General features: G+C 41.4%; 2 protein-coding genes across 6 annotated transcripts; one reads left to right on the forward strand and one right to left on the reverse strand.

Moving 5' to 3' along the window:
- Positions 1–914: 914 nt before the first annotated feature.
- kdm2ba (lysine (K)-specific demethylase 2Ba) lies at positions 915–18,329 on the reverse strand. 5 transcript variants are annotated; one of them, XM_079517297.1, is made up of 12 exons: positions 18,251–18,329; positions 15,009–15,240; positions 10,342–10,566; positions 9,944–10,087; positions 8,594–8,682; positions 7,744–8,029; positions 5,224–6,035; positions 4,764–4,930; positions 4,257–4,418; positions 2,469–2,687; positions 2,274–2,359; positions 915–2,099 (listed from the first exon to the last, which is right to left on the reverse strand). In XM_079517297.1, the coding sequence occupies exons 2-12, from the start codon at positions 15,060–15,062 to the stop codon at positions 2,094–2,096; spliced, it is 2,250 nt and encodes a 749-aa protein (XP_079373423.1). In that variant the 5' UTR covers positions 15,063–15,240; positions 18,251–18,329; the 3' UTR covers positions 915–2,093. The 5 variants fall into 5 exon arrangements, with proteins under 5 accessions (XP_079373423.1, XP_079373421.1, XP_079373422.1 ...); XM_079517295.1 differs by having other exon boundaries at positions 915–2,359; positions 10,342–10,563; XM_079517296.1 differs by having other exon boundaries at positions 915–2,359; positions 7,744–8,022; positions 8,596–8,682.
- Positions 18,330–18,645: 316 nt separating this feature from the next.
- On the forward strand, positions 18,646–23,601 carry orai1a (ORAI calcium release-activated calcium modulator 1a). The gene is made up of 2 exons (XM_079517300.1): positions 18,646–18,945; positions 19,454–23,601. Exons 1-2 carry the CDS (start codon positions 18,832–18,834, stop codon positions 20,000–20,002), a joined length of 663 nt encoding a protein of 220 aa, XP_079373426.1. The 5' UTR covers positions 18,646–18,831; the 3' UTR covers positions 20,003–23,601.
- Positions 23,602–25,113: the final 1,512 nt, after the last annotated feature.

Here is a 25,113-nt window from a genome sequence, read left to right on the forward strand (position 1 = left end):
TTACAATTGCCGCAATTGACTTACATATCTTAGTAAGGGCCGAGGACAAACACATGGAGCTTCACTGGGTGAGTCAACTAGGTGCCAAATAATGGGAAATCCCTTCATTATTCTCACTCTCTTTCTCTGATCTGCCTGTGGTTGCCAGTGTGTGGCTGTTGATCGCCAATTTAGCATGTTCTACCAGTAAGCACTTTTGTAGTAGCACACACTGTAGACTACTAATGCACCACCGCTCACATGCAACTGCAAAGTATAATAACCTGTGATCATCGTGTTTGAGATGGCATGTCTTTCATGATGGCATCTTTCCTGAGTGGGCCTACTTGCTAGACATTGAATTGCTTTATTTTTTGAAGGTTAATGTCAATATCTTTTTGAAGGTTAAAATCAATAATATGCAAAGGAGGAAACGCATTTTTTCCATTTGATTTAAAATGTGTAATACCAGATTGAAATGGCCCCTCAGATTGGGTTGCTCATTGCATAACATCAAAGTCTGTACTGTACTCAAAACAAAGTCAACATTGCTGCCATCTCAGAAAAGGATGTCCCATAATCAAATACAGTAGAGGTTGCACTTTCCCTGGGAAAGGGTGTAATTATGTGCATGGTCTGTTCTTTGTATTTGGGAATGTTGAACTTTTTATTTTGGTAATTAAAGAGATTTTATTCAAAGTTGTTTTTTGCATAATTAAGATAAAGTTGCACCCTTATTTTTGGTTTCAGTTAAACCTTTTACATTTGGGTCAAATAAGGCTGGAGTCATGTGTTATGCTACAACATAACATTCTGTACAGATTGTGTTTGAGCTGTATAGCATGTATGCTGGCAAACACCTGGACCTACAGTATAAGTTTCTTCACAAATTACATTCAGAAAAGGAACCATTTCTCATAAAATACTCATTGCGGTACAAAGGAAATAGATTTTTAATGACATAATACCAGCACTTGGTTTTAGATTTACAAATATAAACAATGTTACCACATTCACCTGAGGTGATATCAGGGCTATTACAGCACAACACCTGCCCCCAAGGGGCCAAAATATACACAAATAACATCTATTGTGGTATTATTTAAACAGAAGCAAACATATTTGCATTAGGTTCTTGGTGTTTGTTTAAATATACAGATAGCCAGATGGGGTGGGTTTACCACATCAGGATAACAAGTCAGGTAGTGTAGGCTGTCAGTCATATAGTAAATTAACTTCAAATGTTTTCCTGTAATTGTTCCAAGTTATATTTTTTGCCCTATGTAGCAAAACCCAACCATTTGGCACTGCAGTGAGCTAAAGCAAACCACCAACGTTAAGTATTAGCAAATATTTGACCCAGGTTTGTTTGATACGATACCTGTGTCAAATATTCATTACTAAATAGCTTAATTGAATAAATACAAAATAAAACATCTATAAGTTAATGTTGGAGTTCTTAGAAAAAGTTCTCAAACACACCACTCATTTCACAAACAAAAGGTGTAAAATAATAATAAAAAAAGGTAAATAAAAAGGGTGTCATTGAGGAATATGAAAATCATATTTTACCATTTAATTTCATTATAGTTTTTGAAATAAAATTCTGGATATTTCATTTCTAATTAAGATATTTGTTCAGATATTTATTACATATATCCATCATCCATCTGCAACTGAGGTTACATTAAATTGGTTTTGGCACATAATTGACATTTGTACACAGCTGTATAAAGGCAAATTGATAAATAGGATGATACTCAACACTTGCTGTAATGTCTGGAAAGAATGCTTAACAAATTGTTCTCCAGAAGAAGTGTGAAAGGACACTGTAAACTCTTGAAATGATACTTGTACAAAAATATTTTCTTTTTCCAGAAACAGAAACCAACAAAGTTTAAGTCATTCTACAAGCACAGGTCTTTGTAAAAGTACAATCATAAACACAAATACACGCATGCTTTGTTGTTCGTCTTCCTGCTTCAATGTTCAGTGAACGATCCCATCCTTTCAATTGATGAGTCTGTTGCTACGGTTTGCAGCATCAGAAAGACATGTGGTAGAGCAGTGACATTCCCTGTCTCTCCTTGTAACTCGCTTAGTGTGACATTGAGTCAGATCTATCACAGAGGAGTTGAAAAAAATAGTCTTAATTTGTTCCATGTAGTGCAAAGGTCGTCTTTCTTGCATGTTGGGGACTAGCTGACCTTTTGGAGCAATTTGTCTTCTTTCAATCCAAACTGCACACTCACTGACATCTCTGCAATGAACCTCTCACAGGCCATCTTGCTCACCTGTTTACAATACCGGAGATCAATTTGACAGATGCTTCCACAGCGCTTGAAGAAGGTAAGGGAGTGGTCTGTGACCCTGTTACAAACTGAAGGGAAAGAAAGAGAAGGAAGAAATCTAATGTTAGCCAAGTGCTTAGCCCGGATCTTATGTTGGAAATTGGCTGGCAAAAGAAAGCACAAAATGAGGTCTCTCACCCGACAGGTTGATCTCTGTGAGGGAATCCCTGGTTGTGGTCCCTGCAGCTGTGAAGAGGTTGACAGACTGGTCGTTGATGTGGTTGCAGTAGCTCAGGTCCAGTTTGGACAGCGAGGGCATCTGTCGACAGATAAGCCGCAGGGATGTGTCCGTGATGTCCAGCCCGGCTAGACGAAGGTCCACCACGTTTCGAAGCTTACAGCGGTTGTCCAATTGGCCTGAGGTTGAGAGAGAGAATCATTCCCAACTTTAGCTGTAGTTCTGCACAACTGCAGTGATGCTAATAGGGTGCATTTTGCATCCCAAAATGCAGATTATTGATAATGGACCCATCCGTGGACCTTTCTGGGGGTCCCATGGACGCACTAATGTACTTGGCACTGTACTGTAATTTGGTGCCATTTAATTGACTTTATGTTTGCATATACCGTAATTTCCGGACTATAAGACGCTACTTTTTTCCCATGCTTTGAACCTTGCGGCCAATACAACGGTGCGGCTAATCTATGAATTTTTACAGCTAACGGCCACTAGGGGACCTTCTAAATCTATCTCTATGGCCGGCTATGGCTGTTGTGGGAAATATGAACTCAAATCTATATAGTATATTGTTCCATGTTAGTCTGTCTGGTCGTGTCTGTGAGCAACGACACCTTGGCCTGAAAGCCTGTCTTAATCCAATCAACCCTTTGATCAAGCTGTATGTAAAAGACCATGTCACACCTATTGTTTGTTATGAGACCCTGCTGGGCCTGAATAGGTATCACTAGGTAGTTCCTGTTGGCGACGGCCAAGACAGTCAGGGCGTCTGCATTGTATTGTACCTTTGTGAAGGTCATGTTTATCTGTGGACCTGCTTCTGGGGTATAAGAGAGGACCTACGGAGAAGCTAAGGGAGGCTAGTGGGATGGAGACGACGAGAGAGAGATGTACTGAGAGAGAAAGTTTGAGTGAGACAGGCTAAGCCTGCTAGACTGAGAGATGTTGTTTGCTTGTTGCTGTTCTTCTGAATAAACTTCTAAGATATACATTCACCCGGATGGACATAAATTATTTCCATAACATGGCCTCTATGCGGCTTATAGTCCAGTGCGGCTTGTATATGTACACATTTGTTTTTTTCCCTAAATTTAGCTGGTGTGGCTTATATTCAGGTGCGCTTTATAGTCCGGAAATTAAGGTACTTTGCACTGTTGTTTGCATAACTCTTTAGAAGATTTAGAATTGTGTTTATTTCTTTCAGATATATTTTATACATGAATATAACCATTTTATAACCATACTAGATGAAATGGGAGTAAAATGCTGCAATTTGTAAAAATTACAAAATATGACTTCTAACGTAGTTGAAGCAGGACTCATAAAATGTCCAACAGTCCATGGGACCCATCTAAAGACCACCCCTGGCCCAGGGGCCCTGGGTCCCGAGACCCATTACAGTGAAAACTAATTTACATCGCTGCAACTGTGGCAAATCACTATAATGTCACTTTCTTTTTAAATTGACATTTTTAACAGCAGGAGGTGTTGAAATTAAATATTTTGTGATTTTAGTATCTATGGTCGGTGGAGTATACATGCTGGTGGTTTGTAAGCAAAGTTTTGTAAGCAAACTAGTTTTGTAAGCAAAGTTCAGCAACCAATAACATCAAAACTAAATCATGGTTAATTTAATTGTATCCAGTAGGGGGTGCTCCAATATATTCTCAATTGGTCTGATTAGTACATTCTTATTAAAGCAGACATTCACACCCCAAACGTCCAAAACAACAAAACTGAAGGACTACCAGGTCTGTTGTCTGTGGGTGGTGAGAGAAGGTCCCTCATCTGAGCATCTTTGAGTCCCTCCACCCACTGCACGTCCAAGGTGCGTAAGAGTGGACAGCTGGAGGTGCAGAGAGCAGAGACAGCTACCCAGGAACAGCCAGAGAGCTTAAGGACACGCAGACCTGGAAGATAAAACAACACATTGGTTTAAATGTGGGACTCAAACATGGATTGGGAAGTACCAGTTTTGCATCAAAAACAAAGATAGAAGTTCTCTTGAGTCCATTATAATCCATGAGGGAAAATATCAGATTTATAGCTGCCAAATACTGTATATGTAGACTAGAGACAATGTATATATTATTTCTTGTGGTTACAGTGTACACACATCAACAGTGTTCAGTGTTTTTTTTAGACAATCCTATCCAGACAGAGTAAAGTTCAAGGTCATTGGCATGAACCCTGGTCAACCAACGTGGTGGAGTAATGAGAGTAGCAAGTCATGCACCCGACTGTGACTCACACACCTGGCAATCTGTTAATGAGCCAGCTTAGCTGTTTCTTGGAGATATTGGTCCAGCTGAGGTCCAGGGAGACTGGCTGTCGACGGATGATGCCACTGAGCATGAGTGGAGTGACACCACCAGTGCACCGGTTCAGATCTATCTCCACCCAAAGTCTCTTGTCACAGCACCTGCCACAACAAATAGACAACTCAGTATTTGCTAAAGTTAGCTATGCATTTAAGTTTGGGATTAGTATGAGGCTATGAGCCTTGTTCTTTTATTTAGTGCCTTGTCACAGATATTTAATGGTGAAGAACAATTATTTCTAAGTTTTCACAGCAGAATAAATAAAAGGGTACAACAACAGTATCAGTATTTTTGCTGCTTTTTCTTTGATTCTATTTGAAAAAAAGAAGACTTGTTCAAAATGTCATCATTACAAAAGTCAAAGCAAACTCCTGTTCTTATGCTGTGCATTTACCATCTGTTCCAGGTCTTGGAAACTCTCATGCAGACGCACATCTCCTTGTGTGTGAGATAGCCAAACACTTTCATCCACAACTCCCGCTGTAAGACATGGGTCTTCCCATCTCTCAGGGGCAGTCTGTCAGGCGGCGGGCTGATTGGGGGCGGCCGAATGACGTGGCGCTCCATTTGGACACACTTGGGCGGAGAGCGTGGCGGGACTGGGCGAGTGGTCGGGGAGCTCCTGTTGAATCCCAGCGGGGTGATCTGACTGGGATAGAAGTGGCGGAGCTCCCATGGGGTTCCGTTCATCTCCTTGGTCCTGAGGTGGGGCCTCTGATCCCCCAGCTCGTTGCCGTTGCGGAACACAGACCTCTTGGGCTCCTCGTTCTCGCTCTCAGGCTCCCCCTTGAGGGGCTGCCGGTTTTCGTTGGCCAGGCAGGCCTCTGTATTCTGGATCTCCTGGTTCAGTGCTTTGCTCAGTTCTTTGCTCAGTTCCTTGTTGGGTAGGCGCCGCTTGCGGCGAGCTTTGGGTCGAGGGCCTTTCTCTTGGGTCTCGCTGCCACCCTCACTGCTGGGGCCGGCCTGCGGAGAGCTGCAGAGAGACTGGTCGCTGTCTGCGACAGGTGTCTTAAGGGCAGGATTTAAGAATTCTGTCTTGAAGTCCCTGTCTTCTGTGTCTTCCTCAGCCTCACCCAGGCGCCCACTTCGCTCTAAGCCAAGCCGGAAGTCAGCCTCATGCTCTTCCTCGTCCTCCTCTTCGTCGTAGTCGTCTTCCGTCTTGATTTGATGCAGGAGTTTGGGAAAGAAAGAATCGTCTGACCTCTCCTGTAGCATTAAACAAAACAAAAACAAACACAAACAAAAACTCTTACACATTGCTTAGAAAACTCAATGTAAATGCAATTATTTCTATTTGTACATGCTGGTTAGCCACAAGCTATGTTATCTAAGGTGGTCTTTACACGAGAATGGTGTTCATAGAAAACGGCAAAGTAAAGTATCGTTTGCTGGTGTCCCTTTAGATGAGAACGGTGTTTTCAGGAGGTGAAAACGCAACAAAGTGAAAACACCTTCCAGAGTGGAAATCTTTGAGAACGCCGTTTTATCCCTTCTCCATGTAAACAGGCAAAACGGTGAATCCGCAAAACTTATGACATCATGGCTCACGTTGGCTCACAGCGCATATGTTTATTACATTGATGCAGAGCCATATATGATATAATGGAGTTCCTGAACAAGCCTCCCTCCTCGCCTACAAAGTGCTGCTCATCAGCGATGGTGAATGTAAAACCATGATGTAAATAAAATGCCTTGCGATAGGCGGCAGCAGCGTTTATGTAGCCTAATGTATTATAAAATATATAACCATCCCGTGGCGCGCTCTGCCTGCATGCTCTGTGCTGCCTGTCAGCCTCGATGCGTTAGTAGAAAGCAGGCGAGCGACATACACAACCACGTTGTGTTCTGGAAGCAAAACCCCGATAGGGTTGCGTGAAGGGGGAGCTGGCTACCTGGTTCTCCTTCTTGTATGTTACCGCCACCTAGCGACATTATAGCGTTTTCATAAAGTGTGCGTTCTGTAAAGGGTCAATAAAAAATGAGAACGCATTAATGCACGCCTTCGGTACCGTAGGAAGTCGCCCAGAGGGTGAGTTCCTTTGGTACCGTAGGAAGTCGCCCACAGGGAGAGTTCCGAAAGGTATCGCAGAAGTGAATTAATGACGTTAAAGAACACCCTTGAGTGTAATATTGCAATAATACAACAGTTACCCTTAAAACTAAGAGAATCGCTGAAAAATATAAAACATTCAATCACAGATGTAGTCACTACGACCACAAATGTCCCAAGAAACTAGCTAGCCTAGCCACCGAGTCTGCTGCACTCTGAGAGAAAAGCACGGCTGAATTGTTTGTTTTGATTAGCCGGTGAAATAACATGGTTATTTCAATGGCTAGAAGCTGTTTCAACCAATCAGATTGCTTCCTCAAAACGACCAGTTGTATAATCATATTTGATACAGTCAGTTTCTAGCTAAATTCTAATTTATTCAGCAGCAGTAACATTTGCGTGGACTTGCGCCCTCTACCGATAATTGACGTCAGACTTCGGTGCTTCAAAAACAGAAAAGTCCTATCTGATTGTATTAGAAGATACTCCCCAATATTGCACTTGCATGGACAGCTTGTGTTATCTTGTTTCCATCAAGTCTTTGTTTCATGTTATGAGCTACTTTTTGTCAATAAATTCTATGCAGCGATTAATTTATGCTTGTTTTCAAGAACTGCTCGAACACACAAACATAATTGAAAAGAAAGTTGCTCATAACATGGTGGATTTTTATGAAACAAAGAGGACAACTCAAGCTGTCCATACAGGTGCAATATTGTTTCTGTTTCCTAATTTGCTTAGAGCAGTAAAATATGACGTACAATAGTGTAGCACAACATCAGTCAACATCAAATCAGTTGCAGAGCTGTACAAACAACAAAACCCATCAATAATGACTAAAGGCCGATAAAAAACAACACAGACCTTTTTCCTTACACTGAGATCCTCCTCCTCGTCGTCATCAAAGAGCTTTCGTTTCTTCCTCAGCTTGTCCTCGGGTCTGGGTCTAGGCAGGCCGCTGGGGGACAGCAGCGGTGGCTGTCTATGGAAGGTTTCCTCGGGTCTGTACCTGGGGGTCTCCTCTCTGTCGGGCCTCCTCTTGGCTGTAGACGGCATGTCACCCTCCTCCTTCAAAGGCTTCTGCTCCCTCAGCAGGGAGCCAGGGAGGTTGGAGGCGTACTTGAACCCTGGACCTCTTTTTTGCTTACATACCAAAAGGGACAAAAGAGGGGGAAGACAACTTTATACCTTTAGCCTATCGTAACTCGATGGGCTACAATGCAGACACCCTGCATGGGTTTTATCAATTGCGCTCTGTATGCCAAAACACTGCTATATAATACAGTTTCCTGCCCTTGTGACTGACGGAGAGAGAAGATTCATATGATAGAAGTGACTACTAGAATGTAAACAGGAAGTGGCAACCACCTGACAAACTTTAGGTGAAATACACTAATATAAATACATAATTTACACAAACTATATACAAAGTAAAATCCTCTGTTATTTTAAAGTGTACAAATTACATTTACACAAAGAGTTACAAATGGATAAATTAACACCAAGGGTTTTTACTGTGTATTGTGAGAGTCAATTCATGTATATGTAGAGGTTGTTTCTGTGCTGTTGTCGTTGTTTAGACCACGAAATGTGCAGCAACATTATTTTCAGAGTGAAAATATCTTCATCTCAGACACATTCAAGACTTTGAACCATTAAGCTTATCACGTAATGTAAATGCTGCAGTTCTTAAAGCACGTTTATATTGGTACTCACTTTTCCTGTTTTCCCAGCATGGTTACACTTTGGACATTCCCAACAGTTAGGAAGTTCATCGTTCACCACCCCCGAAGCATCGTTTACCTGAAACGGCAACGAAATGTGTGACTAATGTGAGAAACAATTGGACGATATGTAGGTTTCTTTTTTTTTACCAAAGAACTAAAAAGGGAAATGAAAGTAGGTGTTGTCACTTTAACTGTAGCACATCCCCCTCAGTAAGAACTCACTGAATAGAATGTGCAAGTATAAACCAAGTTGTTGTACAATGACATGTGCAGTTGTGCACTGTAACATGAGACGTCAGTCAAAACTTCAACTTTCGAGTGATCTGTCCAGAACAGCGAGTGAGTGAGTGAGCACAGACCATTGTTCCTCTGCTGAGGATAATCCAGGTGCTTTTTGGAAAATGTGCGATTAGCATTTACGTCTTTCAGAGATAGCAGATATTGGTGCTGCTTGCTTCAATGACTTTATGATTTTTATATTTTTAAGCAGTTACTTCTCCGGAAGATTGCATGCATTCGAATACAACAGACAAATGACTATAGGGGTCTGTTTTTCTCTCACACTCCCATTAAAAGCTGCTGCAAACCACAATGAGGTCTGATCAAATTTGACATCCTCTATATACCCTACTGCAAACCACAGGTCTGAACAATGTTCACTGAAATCACCTGCTGTATGACTGCTGTTTTGTGTTTTAATACAAAACCAGGATGTGATATACAGTACTGAAGCAGTTATGTGTTACATGACACTGTTGAAGTCTAAAAACTGGTTTGACCAAGACTAAACCAGTAACAACTTGCTACATTTTGACAGAATAGTTACCAACAGGGTGTGTACTGCTTTACATTTTGCTTTGCATTTGGTTCATGAAATGCCACTGTAACGACCTACTTAGTATCATGCAATTTCCTCTGGCCCAGGCATATCCTCTCCAGCAAATATGAGTCATGCTAAACGTGCCATTTAGTGGATGCTTTCATCCCAAATTTCACACAGGACTATTATGGCATTATGGTTTTATATGGGTAGCAAACCAACTCTGGCAGTATTGGTGCCAAACCATATACTACCACAAGAGTTATTATCCAGGACTAATGCTAGATGCTAAATGAGGGTAGAGAAATGAGTGGTTTCAGTGCAACATAAACAGGAAGTAAAACACTTGATGCCTCATCAAATCGTATTTCACCACCACAGTCCAAACCACTGAGTCATGTAAATTAAGAAAGTAAAATGGCACTCCAAGCGCATTCCCGCACACATGAGTCAGCCGTGTGAGTCACCTGACTCAGGTGAAGCACTGCTCGCTCCGCCTAGTTTGTCCTTTCCTTACCTTGAGGCAGTTGGGGTGGACGATCTCATTGCAAATGGAGCACTCCATCAGCATGAAGTTGAACTTGTCCTCCTCTTCCTCTAGAGTTTCCTCCTTGCCTGCCTCTTTACACACCACACACACAGCTGTATGGGGCAGGACTGGCTGCAAAGAGCAAATGGATGTTTTTTTCAGGAAAAACTAAATACTGTACAAAGCCTACAAATACATTCAAAGGTTAAATGTTTTCATCAATTATGTTGAATCTTTAATAACAGGAACTGTTGGAAGTGCAACTTTTAATTCCATGCATTGCAGAGTTTCAAAATTCTGGTACTTCTTCCGAGTTAGGTCAATAGGTCAGCAAAACATTATATGCAAATGCATTATAATAATATTAATAATGTAATATGACTGACCGCAATGCATTGTCTCATGATGCAGGACTGCTTCATGCGGCCTGGCCCCCCAAACTTCTTCATGTCTTTACAGAAGTGACATTCCCCACACTCCGTCCGCAGGCATGCCTCACACTTTCGGCAACGCGTCCTCCTACGCCGGGCGCCGGACGAGCTCTTATTGGACGGCAGTTTGACGGCCGCAGACACCCCCATCTTGGGCTTTGGCCGGTTGGCCGCCCGCTGCTGAAGAGAGGGAATCAGAAAAAGACTTGGTGAAATGCTGCTGAAGAGAGGGAATCAGAGAAAGACTTGGTGAGGCCGGTTGGCAGCCCGCTGCTGAAGAGAGGGAATCAGAGAAAGACTTGGTGAGGCCGGTTGGCAGCCCGCTGCTGAAGAGAGGGAATCAGAGAAAGACTTGGTGAAATGCTGCTGAAGAGAGGGAATCAGAGAAAGACTTGGTGATCAAAGGGACCGTCTCATAACCAGAAGGTTGCAGGTTTGATCCCTGCAACGACTGTATCCATCCTATCTGTCATTGAGCAGGACAAATATCGGTTACACCTCCAGGGGCACTGATCCTAGTTGAGGTTGTGCTCTCAGGTTGAATGTGTACAACTGTACATGTACGTATGCATGCTTGTGAAATATACACAAACATAATTCAACAGTGATATGACTGAGCAATAGCAGTGTATGCGATGTTTATGTCCCGTTTAGAGAATCCAATCAACTTCAGTTCAATGACAACAGATCCACATCGATGAGCTTTTCAAATTTATCTCAATTCTCTTGCCAGCTGCTATGCAAGAATAATAAATCCACAAATATAAGACATTTCATAAAACATCCATTAATCTGATTCCTGCTGCAGAAACGAAGGTTACCTTGGCAACACGCTTGCTTTGCTTGTGGCAACAATTTGAAGAGGGTAATGAAAAGAGATGGGGGAAAATAGGTCTATAGATGGGGGTCAAGCATGTGTGAGTATTTTATCATTTCATTGTTATTTTTGCATTGAGAGAAGATAGTACATCAGGAAAAATATATAAATACAGTGTCTTCTTTATGTCTTCCATAATTATCCAATGCTATGAGTATGACTCCATTAAATGACTTACGGGTGAGTTAAGGGTTGTCTTTTGAGTGAAACCATGCTTAATATGAACCAGTAAGACATCTGAGGGCGAGAAGTGAGAAGCGATGTGCACACATCCGCCTGGGTTAAAGCAGACTGCTGGGCGAGCGCTGGCGCTTTGGAATGGGGGGTCAGATCAACATATCCGCATGGGTGACAGCAGACTGCTAGGCGAGCTCTGGTGCTTTGGCATGGGGGGGTAAGATCTTAATTTTCTGGCCTGTTGAGAACTCGGCCTGCCGGGCACGGCTGCACTAATAACTTTGGGGCAGGCCCGTCTATGGACAGCTATCAGTCAAAAGGGAGACATTGAAGAGAAGATAGCAGTAAGGAGGATGAGACTAGCTGGCCACTGCCACAGACACCAAGAACTCCCGGCCAAAAAACTTGTACTGTGGGAACCAACACACGGGCATCGATCGAGAGGACGTCCCACACCTACCTACGTGGACGTACTAAAGAAAGATGCTGGTGCAGAAAGCACAAATGAGCTAGCCAGATGTATGTAGAACCGAGATGACTGGAGACGCCGATGGAGGGCTCGTCTGAGGATGACGTAGAGAGAGAGGATGGATGGATGGGGAAGGATCAACATATGTAATGTCAGAACAGGTCAGCTTCATATATGGAGATCTAAGGGTTTGAGGTCAGATGTAGAGTAGCTGGCCAATATTGATGACATCAGGGGTCTCCATCCCTGATGATGTCACGTGATGTCACATGCCCGACCAACACACTGACGGCAAATGCACGATTCCATATAGTTAACTGCGAACTTCGGTCAACAAGTCCCATCGCAAAACAGGGAGTGAAGCTAAAATGGAAATGCACCACGGCATTCCAGGATAATCTGTAGTAGTTTCAGAATCATAGGACCTGTAAAGAAGTGAAGCTAGTGCAGAATCTGATGATTTTCAACAGAGAAAACTCTCTGACTATGTCAAACCTATTTTTATCCCTTCAGTTCAGACAATACTCAAAAGCCTGGAATTGGTCATAGAAATAGAATATGTTTTATGGATAGTTACAAAGAAAAATGTTTAACTGTAGATGCAAAAACAAATGATGTCATGACTATTTAAAATAATCCAAAACCAAAAAAGACTGCCTATTCGGAGAACAAGATTGCTGCAGCATGGCTAGTGCTACCTGTTCCTTTTTGAGCATTTCCCCAAATTAGGCTACATTTTAAATCAAGCAATAAATCATGGATGGAAATATCCATCAATATAGAATAGCATGATGGTTTAAATAAAAAAAATATTCACAGCACCCCTCTCTAACACTCTCTCACAGTCATTATGTAATATACCAGCACATTCCATGAGGAACGGATATGTGTAATAAGAACGCAATAACTGCTGAAAAGCCAGAGAATTTGGGCACAAAGCTTAAAATCACTAGTGAGTTACAAAGAACAACATGTTCCTTCACGTTTAGCAGAACACCTCCTTCGCAGAATTGCTTCATAAAGAGAACTTTTGGACAGAGAGAGAAAGAGAGAGATGTTGATGTCTCAACTTTGGCCAATCTCAAGCTCATTATCTTAACCTTGGAACCATAACAAAGGTTGTTTTCAAAGTTAAAGCAGATGAGATGGGGCAAAAATGGGGCTTACATGTTCTGTACAATCTGATCAACTGTGGTGGGCATAATATCAGGAAGACATAAAAGGAAGAAGTTACAGGACCTACAGGTATAACTTACTGTAGTAACAACATAATACCATCCATGTTCAACTGTGTATACGTCATTTCATTCCAGGATTTGTCTGACACTGTTGCTATTTGGAACCTATTGGTAGGGGACCTCTGAACAGATAAATGGTGCATTTAAATGGTAAGTGGTGCATTTATATAGCACCTTTATCCAAAGCGCTTTACATAGATAAACAGATGATTGTGAGACAGACATACTTCACTAGCAAAAGAGGGATAAAAAGCTACTATATAACTTGACATTATAGAAGCAAACAACATGCACCATCATGTAGCTCACACAACCATGTGACAATGATGTATTGTGACATCATTCTATTGGAATTCTGTTCTATCATTAAAAGCCAAAAATGTTCACAACACCCACAGAAGTGAATGTTTATCTATGCAAGTAAAATGTGTGAATGCTATTACACATAAACATATTCATGCACTTATTTGACAGAAGCCATGTATCTTCTTTTTAGTACTTCTTAATGTTTCATTCTCCAAAGACCATGAGATTCTATTTGCTGAATGTTTGCCGTTTTAATGGACCCTTTGTTTAAAACACTGACATAATCTGATTACGGCATCAAATAATTGCTGTTTACAAGACAGAACAATCCTGACCTCTTCGGTGCAGGTAGCCTATAAAAGCAAAGATCAGTTGACCAGCATTTACTGTAACTTGTTGAGTAATGTGTCAAGAATTCGCGATTGGTTTGCTGCCTAGGCTCCATGAACAAAAACATGGCCATATGAGTACAGCCCTCTGACTCAGACTCAGCGTGGATTTCAGTGGGAGGAAGTCACAAGGCTGCTTGACTCCAGTGGACCTTGTTGCCACACTGGCTGCACAAAAGAGAGGGAAATGTTTAACATCTCAATCACTGTGCTGCAGAGAAGAGGAGCTCGGAATAGTACCCCCCCCCAACGACTGTGGAGCATTGTACTTGTTTAAGCACAACAAGTAGTTTCCTCAACTGTTTATTCAAGCAGGGCAAGTATCTGTCTATAAACTGCCAGAGAGAGCCAAGTTAATGCCTGCTTCACAAGTCTACACAAATCAAAAGATTTCTGAGAACCTGGCTGGTCAAGTGGGCATTGGGAGCCCCGTGGAGAGGCCTGTAAAAGTAGTCCAACAGGCAGGAGCGGTAAAGTGCTGTAAGAGCCTCCTCATTGTTCCCTCTCCCCATCCCCCTCCCCAGTTCCTGCTGAACAACATCGCCTAAAGCCTTCTTAAAGGCACAGAGACTGACAGAGTAGGGAAGTTTGAGAAGTGAGAGAAAATGAAGATAGGTAAAAAAACAGAACACGTAGAGGGGAGAGTGTATGTGTGTGTAGTGTACAGACAAATCAGAGCTTTTATGGGGAAGAAGTGTAATGTTTACATGGAGTGGAGGCTGCACTACGTTTCTCATTCTCAAGCTACAATGTTTGGATAAATTGCATTGTCTGCCTGCCACATTTAATAAGAAATGGGTCTATGAGAGGCTAACATAACAGATTATAGATATTGGATCCACCGATGTAGGCCTAGGGATGCACACAGAGATCAAGAAATTCCCTTCGATGACCAACTTGGCCATTGCATTCAAAACATTACATGATAGGTGACACTAAAACGAAAGAATAATGGTAATAGGCTTTTCTCAGACACACTGCACTGTCTCTGTTCCTTGCTACTAGAGTAGATAAGGGCAGAGAGGCAACGACAGAAGGTGATTAGGGAACAAAACAGCATTCTTCTCAAAAAGGATTAGTGATTCACCGCACACGCTTGACAAATACAACAGCGTGTCCAGACTCCAGAGAACACCACAAAAGCAGAAAAATCAGAAAGCACTGACCTGTTCCGATTCTGAATCATAATCCTCTTCGTCTCCACTCATTGACAAGGCCATGGTTACTCCTCTCTTCTCTCATCATTTGTCCACGGCACAGAAAACTGACATGGCTGAAACCTCCAAGCTCCTGGCTGCTCTCTCTGTCTGCTTGTTTCCTCCTCTGCTGTGGCTTTGGGCCGCCCCCCTCTCCCTTCTCCCCTCCCTTCTACACACACTCACACACACACAACAGCAGCTGCACACAGACACACACACAAGGCGTCAGGCAAACCTCATGAATATGCCTCTATGCGTCGTCGGGAAGGTCAGGCAAAGAAGGGGGCAGACCAAGCCAATAGTGAGGCAGATGGCTTTCGGTTACAAGGTGGCCTACAAAGGGGGCGCCCAGAAGCAGAGAGGGGAGGGATCACTGATAACTATGGGTGGGACAACAGAGCAGGGCTAGCTAAGGCAACAAATAAGAGTCAGGAATAGCTCAGCAATGTCACACGTCACAGGAACAGTAAATTATTATTAGTAGTATTTGGTAGTATTATTATTTTTCTTTAGCATTAGTATTGTTAAAATTCTGTCTCCAACTTTGTGCCGTGATCCTGTGACAAACAATAATGATAATCAGGAAGTCCATCAGTTTCTCTGGGTGTGATTGCTCTGTTTTTAATACCCACCATGCCCCTCGGCTGTTATGGTTACTCACAGGATGATGCTTTATGACATTGATTCATCCCACAGTTATGCAATAGTTATGCAATAAAATGCATCTATCCTGGTATTATCATTCCAGTTAATTACTTCACTTTTCAGTCCCTCTTGACTTTCCATGATTTTTGTATGCAGGTTTCAAATAGTTCAGTTGTCCAACTTGTCCTGACATAATACAGTTTGTTTGTCCCTCAGTCATGAGTTATAACTAAATATAAATAAATTATCTGAAAGGTCATGTCAATCACAATAAAACAATCACACCTGTGTGAACTGAGTGGTGTAAGGTCTTATATAGACTGATCAGCTGTGGTCTGACGTAATGTCTGACGTAATGAAATCACACCCGTGTGAACTGGGTGACCATGGCAACCGTGCTCATTTTTTGAGCACAGACAGACAGACAGACAGACAGACAGACACGTAAACTAAAAATCACACCCGTGTGAATTGAGTGGTGTAAGGTATTATATAGCCTGATCAGCTGTGTTCTGACATAATGTCTGACTTAATGAAATCAGCATCAACCAATCAGCATCAACCATGCTCATTTTTTTTGCACAGACAGACAGACAGACAAACAAAGCCAATTGTAGGAGTGGTTTACACCACTCAACAAAGCCAGTTGTAGGAGTGGTTTACACCACTTAACAAAGCCAGTTGTAGGAGTGGTTTACACCACTCAACAACTATAGTAACTAGTCAGATGAGTAAGAAAGAGATCAATTTACGTACCAACAGATCAGTGGTTCTCAACCTTTTCAGGCCGTGACCCCCCAAAATAATCATATTTGAACTGGGGACTGGCGGCCCCCCACCCTGACAAGCACTTAGTTGAAATTGTAGGAGTTGAGGCGTTCCCTTTTGTTTGACTCGGTTCCAAAATAGCAGATCTACAGGCTCACAACGCCTCACAATGTTTGCCTCTTTCTTATATTATTTGACAATTTGGCCAATGTTTGACCAGCTTTTATAGTATAGTTTGAAAATTAGATAACCCAATATATTAACTGTGAAGGAGTAGCCCATTTGATCAAGACTATCTACGATGAATTTGATCGAGCCTCTGATTGCTTTCGTATACAAAAGCAAAAGTCAGACAAAATAAATCTATAGTCTTAGGGGTGGACTGGCCACAGGACGTACATATTCCCGGTGGGCCGCGACCGCAGGGGGCAGCTCAAGTTATGATATGATAAATAAAAAATAGAAATTGACAGGCAGGCTGGCCAATAGGCAGCAGGCCACCGGGAAAGGTCCCGGTCGTCCCGCGGGCCAGTTCGGGCCTGCAGCCATTCTGCCAGTGCCATCATGATAATTTCACTGTACCTGTATCAGTGAGTGACAAATAAACCCTCTTCTATCTGGAATCCTTTTGCCAGCATCATTCTTGTGAGAGCAACAAAGGGTTGTGTAGTTGTCTTTTGGTTTGTATCATTTATGTTGTTCTGTAAAAGTGGTGGTATTAGGGGCAGGGCTTGTTTGTTTGTGTGTTCCTCGACGGAGCAGGCGGTAGAGTTTCTGTTATCTGCGCGCTGGTTGTGGTGGGCTGGTCTGGGCCAAATTTGATTTTTTGTTCCAGCCCTGCTCTTGAGCCAAAACTAATGCAGGAGTATATTTCAGGTACACAATATACACATTTGAAATGTTCTAGTTTCTGACTGTCCCTCCCTGCTAAATTTCGACATATAAGTGGGAGGTGTTTACATCTAGGACCCTGATGTAAACACATCTTAGTACTTTGTTTGTTTTTATCACATAGCAGTTTTTGTATTGACCTGTACCTTCCTTGGACTGTACCCATTCTGAAATCTATTAATAACATTTTCAATCAATCAATCCATCAAAAGTGCACATACATAGGCATTTCATAGGTGAACATGATGGTAAACCTCGCATGAACTGTTTTCTGCAGCTGCCACTTGGGATGGAGCAATAGACAGGTGTTGTTGTAAACCTGGTGGCAGTGAACTTTAGAGGCAAATATTAAGTAAGAATTGTCACTACTGAATATTAACTAACTGGTTTTCAATCAGCTTTCAGGTGAGTAGTATGCTATGGGGATATAACATTTTGAGTAGCCTAAGCCTATAATAATTAAAACCATGATTACATACACAATCCGGTGTTTTCAATTGCAAGTGCAATAGAGACTAATGTATTTAAATACTAAGGTTATCATTATCATCCTCCTCATCATCATCATCACTGGCAGGAATAATTAGCTATAGAAGACCATTTGTAGAGTAGTAGACACGCATACTACTTTTCCAATAATGAATACTAGTATCGTATTACCGATTTACCAGTATCGGTATAATGTTTTGTATAAATAAAACGGCTTGTCTTGGAATTCGGGAGGAACCATTTTGGCATGTTGACCATGCTTAATAAACCCATGTGACCCCATGTTCCTCCCAAATGCGCACATTATCACAATTTATTTGGACTATCGCTTGGAATTGCGCGGGTGGAAAAACTGTTCAGATATAAAAATATATATACATGTATTTTAGTGGAAAAAAGTGGGCTGAAATACTTACTTACGCTTAAATTGGCGCAATGTGGCGGTCTGGCGGACTGTTGTTGCTGACACGGTGACAGATTACTTCATCGTGTGCTCTGCGAGGGTTGGGAAAAAAGCAAGCGACAGTAGTACAAGACTGTCTGAGCTGATCCATTCACCCAGATCCGGTGTAGAGCAGATACGGAAACAGTCTGTGTGTCTGCAAACTCTGCATGTATGTATGTGTATGTGTGCGTTGTAAATTACCGGACACAGTAGGCGGGTTTTAGGCCGGATCTGAGGACCGAGCAGTAAATAGAACCGGCTTTCCACCGCTTTCCACCGGTACTGCGGAAAGCCCAGTGACGTCAGAGGCAGTGCACTGTGGGTAATGTATGTTTTGTTTCCTGGTGGCTTTACTTACTTACAGTCAGCTGTTGCGCGCACCGGTCCATGTTTTTTTTTGGCAAGAGTTATATTTTCGTATTTCTTGCGTTGTTCCATGCAACAGTGTAGCAAATCTCGTATCCAAAGTGCGGTGCTCGTCGACGCTCACATCGAATATTGTGCTTGACACCAAAAAACGTAACTGCGAAAAGTAAACATTTTACTGTCGGAATGAGTTTGAACGAGCACTCCTTACAGGCACTCTCATGGAGAAAACTTTACTTGAGCCGAGCAAAGTTAAAAGCCACCAGCCGGACTTCAGCTCTTTTATCTGGTTTCGCAATGGTAAGTAAACTTAGATTCCGCGGATCATTTTTGTAACATTACATATTAAATACTTTGCATGGACTTGATCTTATCAAATTCCGAATTACTTGAAGACTGGCCCACAATTGCCCGTTGATATAAATCAATAGATCAATGGATGACGCATGTGCTATGGCCATGCTGATGAGACTGTTAATCAGGCTCAGTCAATTAAGGATTGATTGATTACTTTATTAACATTTTGCAAATAGTACAGTAGGTACGATTATACGACAATGGTGCTAAAATATATTAGTCTGTGGCAACTGTTCTCCCCCCCCCCCCCTCTCTCTCCCCTCCCCCCCTCTCTCTCTCTCCCCTCCCCCCCTCTCTCTCGCCCCCCTCCCCCCCCCTCTCTCTCTCCCCCCTCCCCCCCCTCTATCTCTCTCTCTGCCTATACATGGGTGTACCATTCTGTTACTGCTCAGCTCACATGAAAATTATGCCTTAAACACATTTGGGAAAATGTCCTTTCTATTTGTTTCAGGTTGCCATGGTGGAGGTCCAACTGGAGACAGATCATACGTATCCCCCAGGTTTGCTGATAGCATTTAGTGCCTGTACCACTATTCTGGTTGCAGTGCATCTCTTCGCCCTTATGATCAGCACCTGTATTCTTCCTAATCTGGAGGCTGTCAGCAATGTTCATAATCTGAATTCTGTCCACGAATCTCCCCACGAGCGCATGCACCGTCACATAGAACTGGCTTGGGCTTTCTCCACAGTCATTGGCACCCTTCTCTTCCTCACTGAGGTGGTTCTGTTGTGCTGGGTCAAGTTCTTGCCTCTCAGACCCCCCCATGAGAAAAATGCCACAATGAGTTCTGGTGAGGCCGCCGCCATCGCCTCAACGGCCATCATGGTACCATTTGGATTAGTATTCATTGTCTTCGCTGTTCACTTCTACCGCACACTTGTGAGTCACAAAACAGACCGTCAGATCCGAGAGCTGGAATCAGTTATTCGGCTTCAGACCCAGTTGGACCACAGGACCACTGAGAACGATGATGTGCAGGCGTCAGTCCATTTTCCCTGATGAGGAATGGATGTGCAGCTGACTCTCTCAACAGAACCTTAATGGTAAAGTTCTGATGAAGAGGATGTGAAGTTGTGACGTGTGCTCAAATGCATTTTATTAACTATAATAAGTAAAAAGATTATATTCTTTTGTTACAGAATTTGTCAGTCCACTTTTGAATACTGCATGTTCGCCGTCCTTTCTATGTTGTATGCAAATAGACCTGCCACTCATGCCAAGGTAAATCGGTTAACGGAGTAGTTCACCCAAACAATTACTTATTTTCTATCAATTACACACCCCATGAAGCCTTGAATTCATGGAGATTATTTTGTTTTTGTCGCATTCCGATGCCAATAATTAGATTTTTTTTGCGGTGAGCTACTTTATCAACCTTCAATCGGAGTAGTAAAGTTACAGTTAATTGTAACATTTTTTTATTTTTATGTTCAATGCAGAAATGTTATACGTCTGAAAGACTGACGGGCATGTGTGTGCAATATCATGCAAATGTAATGGGTTACATCAGTGGTTTTGATAGTAGTCTAGTATACTAGTAATAGTGTTCAGGTCGATGGAATTTCATCAGTTTGTTCATGTTTATTACTGATTAGTTACTGATATTCTAAAACATGACTAATTTACAATGTTTATGTTGTCAAGAGGTTTTTACGGCTTTTATCCATGCAAATAATACTGTAATTCACACATGAGGCAGCTGTGTAGTTTATTTAGACCTAAGGTGAACTGAACAGATTGGTATTCATTGTTATTAATCCATTGCACCTGATGGGTGCTTTCTTCCCCTGGGCCCTGCTTGAGTGGTCCCTGACCATTCATTTAGTAATGTAGGATTTGTTGATTTAAAAAAAAAAAATCTTTCCACTAGTTGAGAAACCGTGAACTGAATGACCTGGTGACCTATTATGACCATCCATGTAGTAATTTACTGACAAGTTGGAAGTCAAGAAATTCAACAGAAAAGGGGAGTTAGAATCTCAAGAGGTTGAGAAACAGTGGGATGTATAGCAAGTGTTAAAAAAGCACTAATCTTAGCCCATATCCCCACCCAACACAACAAGTGGTCCCCTGGTTGATTCTAAGTCAGGGTGGTGGTCCCTCATTCACAATCAGTTGAAAACCCCTGATCTAAAATGTCATGTCACAGTTAACAGCCTTTGTATTGAGTTTGTGCTTGAAATGTACTGTAATTAAACTGTACTGTACTGTAAAGCAAACTGTTAATAAATTCTTCAATCAATCAATCAATCAATGGATGCTTTCCCGGTTTTAATGGATTAAAGTCACTCATCCATATTTTTATTAATACTGTATAGTAAAACATAACTTTGCCAAATGTCTCTGCTGTTGCAGAACTGCACACAGCTGTGATTGCATATTTTTAGCACAAATTCATGGGTGTTTTGTTTCTTCTATTGAGTCTATAGTTTCTATTTGTTTATTTATTTTGGCTGACCCAGACCCACTATCAGGATGTAGGATTTTATTTGGACTGTTTTAACTTCAAACATGTTGTTCTGGTCAATCCAACATACCATTAGTGTTGTTTTAAATCAACTATAACTGGTTAATTTAATTACCACATTTTGTTCAAATTACTTAATTGTATTACTCTCATACTGTTGTTCCATTATCAGAATAGGATTCATGATCAATGGATTGTAAACAGGGTTTTGCAGTATGTTCACTTTTGACATTTTAAATATACTGTATTGCCTAGTGTTATTGGAAGAATGACGGTGTATTGTAATCTGTATTATAGACTCCGATCCTCTACTCCAGAAGATTAGTGCAGCTGTGATCTGAAGATTTTACTTATGTGATCAACTTGTAGATGCTCTGATTAGTTTTTCTGTATCATTTGCAAAATTAGGATGCATTTGTTCTCAAGCCATAGAGAATTAATGCAGAACACTGGATAACATTATAATGGAAAGTTAAGGAAACAAGAAACTGATTGTTGATGGACACCAGTATTTTCCTCCTCTGCATAATGCTGAAAATATATATGCTGTTTAGTATCAATATCATGTTATCCAACAGGATATTGTTTACGATTTTGGTTATCGTAATATGATATACTTTACTTAAATGTCGTCTTGGTCTTAAAGGTGCATTAGTGTAAAACGATAATGTTTTATGAACTTATTAGACTCCTGGCCTTCTGAGTGAAATGAACTATGAAAACAACAACAACCTAATTGGTCATATTCACATAAATTCTAAAAGGATGTCTGGTCCTTCAATATCTTTTGAAAGCACCAATAATCATTTTCAATATCGCCCAGTCCTACAGTGGTTAGTGAATGAGTGTTATAATGTACTGTGAGTACATTTTTACCTTGACCATACCTTAGCTTTTTTGTTTTGAAAATGGCAAAAATAAGTACACACCCTGTCACATTGTTATTAAATCATTCGCCTATGACATGCTGAAATAGGGATGCCAGGTTGAAAGTTGTTAAACCCGTATAAGAAGTGAAAGTGAATGTTAACTCGGGCAGTATTGGTGTTCTGTGCAGTTGAAGCCCATGGGGTCACATCTTGAGCATGTTGAAGGAGCCTGTGACTATTATGTTTTTTGTATTGTGATAGAACGCACACATATCTGTCAGTTCCACTGCCACAAAATAGCTGATCTACAAGCTCACAGAGTCAAACACAATACATTGCGATGTGTTGTGAGCTTGTACATTTTCACTCATTTGGAAAAATTGGTGTATGAGAAATGTATTTGAGTCAGAATTATTCTTGCTGCTCAAAACGTTAATATAACCCATTCATTTGGTGGTGTTCTATGGGAAAATATTCCAAAGCATGCTGTTTTTTTGTTACGTTTTACTTTTTGTATTTTGGATGCTTGAGCAAATACTCTGTGGTAACCTACTACAAAGTATGGAATGTATACAGTATATTTTTGTCATTGTCCTGTGGCACATTGTTGAATACTGTGGATGTAATTTGAACTTTATATTCTCTGTTTTGCATGAAGGCCCTTAGTAGTTCTCACAGTTGTCTGAATCACTGACTGTTTTTTATGTGTGAAGTAACAAAGGTGTGGAGTGTTACTCTTGCAGATATTCATGCAGTCAACTTTGTATTACATGTGATTTTATTGAATTCAGTCAATTCGTTGGACAGGAGATCATGAAAAGGAGGGGAAGGAAGTTGATGGAGCCATTTGAACCTTTGTTTCTCAGAACTGCCACGTGTGCCTTTCTTTAAAAAAAAAAAAAAAGAAGAGAAAAATCAATTGATGAATTAAGAATTGATGACCACTCTTTCTTGGTTCCTTTTGATTTTAGCATTCTTAGTTTGTGCTGTTTATTTATTTGACCTACTGTAAATTATTATGTAAGTCTAAGTGCTTGTGTGAATATACACCTTTTAAGTGTGTTTTCCGTCTCATGTTGAAGTGTCTAAATATTTGTGTTGCACTTTGATTGCATATCTGTGGTTTACTAGACTTTTTTTCACCTGTTTAGGTCGTGCAGCAGGATTTGTGTTGCGTCTTTAAATAAAATACATATTTAGGTTGAATTTTGAGTTTATTAATACGTATTCAATAAAAAATAAACTGTTTAAATCTCCTAATTAATATTTTATATATTATGACTATATACATGTGTGTGTGTGTATACATACATTATATATAGATACCGGTGTAGGTAGGTAGATAGATATGCAAGTTAAATGCAGTATTTATTTTATGCTTCTTTGTTTAATTTCATATAAAAAACCCATGCATGATACCAACATTGTTGAGGAAGTCAGAATGAATATCACACAGGAAATGTGTCCAGACCTAACCGCTACAAATGTGTTGCTGAAAAGCTTACAAAGCTGATAGCCATATATAGACAAATACAAGAACTCACAAAAACAACTCTTTCTGGATGTTTTGGTCCTCCACATTGTCCTTGCATACACATACAACTTTGTAATAATTTCCTTTTGGTATGTAGTTGGTATATAAATTTGGTTTCCTGGCCATAATCTTGTCTTTACGCAGGTCTGCCTTGCACCTATGAGGATGATTGCATAAAGGTGCACCCCCAGGGTACTACTGAAAATGACCCCAACTCAGATACCACTGTTACTGAAAGGAGCCGAACAGCAATGCATTATGCAGCAGATTGCGTAGGGATACATTCAAGATGTTCTCAAAGCTTGCAGCACACATGACACAGATCAGTAGTAGTACCAAGTTCACATCCGGGTAGGAGAGTAGTCGGAATCGAACATAGGCCTCTTTGATCAGTTGTATTTGAAATGGCATTACAGTGTATGTCCACCACCATGCCAGTACCAGGTTGGCCACCTTCCTAAAGTTAAATTCAATGTTATTGCAACTAGGAGACGTGCCAAGCAATAGTATTGTTCTGACTGAGACATTAGGATATCGAGTGAGGGATATGGTGGAATCATCACTTAAAAGACCATAAGGTTGTTAATTGTCTCCACCAGGCCGAAGGCATGGGGAGAGAGTATGTTTTGCACTCCGTCCGTCCGTCCGTGTGTGTGTGTGTGTCCTTGTGTGTGTGTGTGTCCGTCCGTCCTTCCGTCTGTGAACAGCTAATCTCCGGCACCGTTAACCTGGTCGATGCCAAATTTTGCACACACACTCCCTGGATGCCAACGATGAACCTCTGCCCCAACATTTCCAGAACGGCCTGTTATAGCGCCACCAGGAGGCCGCTTTGTGCAAAAAAAGGTTTTTGGACAGTACACCTACAGATTTTGTCCAAACATCACGCAAATTGGTACACAGTCTCTCTAGAGCCATTCAACGAAACGGGTCTTTCAGAGTTCTCAGACTCCATCCTGATTGGCTAAGATTGGCTTCCAAAGTTCGCAGGAGTGCTCAGTTTCAAACAAAATGCTGCAAATCATGAACACATCGTGTGATTTCCGTGAAATTGTGCACGCACATTCCCACTAGGCCAAGGAAGAAATGCCACATGAACATTTTCAACTCAGCCTCATGGTGGCGCTATAACTAGTGTTTTACCTCTAACTGCACGGATCTGTGGATAACTTTGTATGCCAACTCCCTAGAGGCCAAGGAAAAACCTTTGCCTGGAATTTTTCACATCTGCTCTTTATAG

Source organism: Electrona antarctica (genome assembly GCF_951216825.1).
Source record: "Electrona antarctica genome assembly, chromosome: 12".
In the NCBI taxonomy this organism is placed as follows: domain Eukaryota; kingdom Metazoa; phylum Chordata; class Actinopteri; order Myctophiformes; family Myctophidae; genus Electrona; species Electrona antarctica.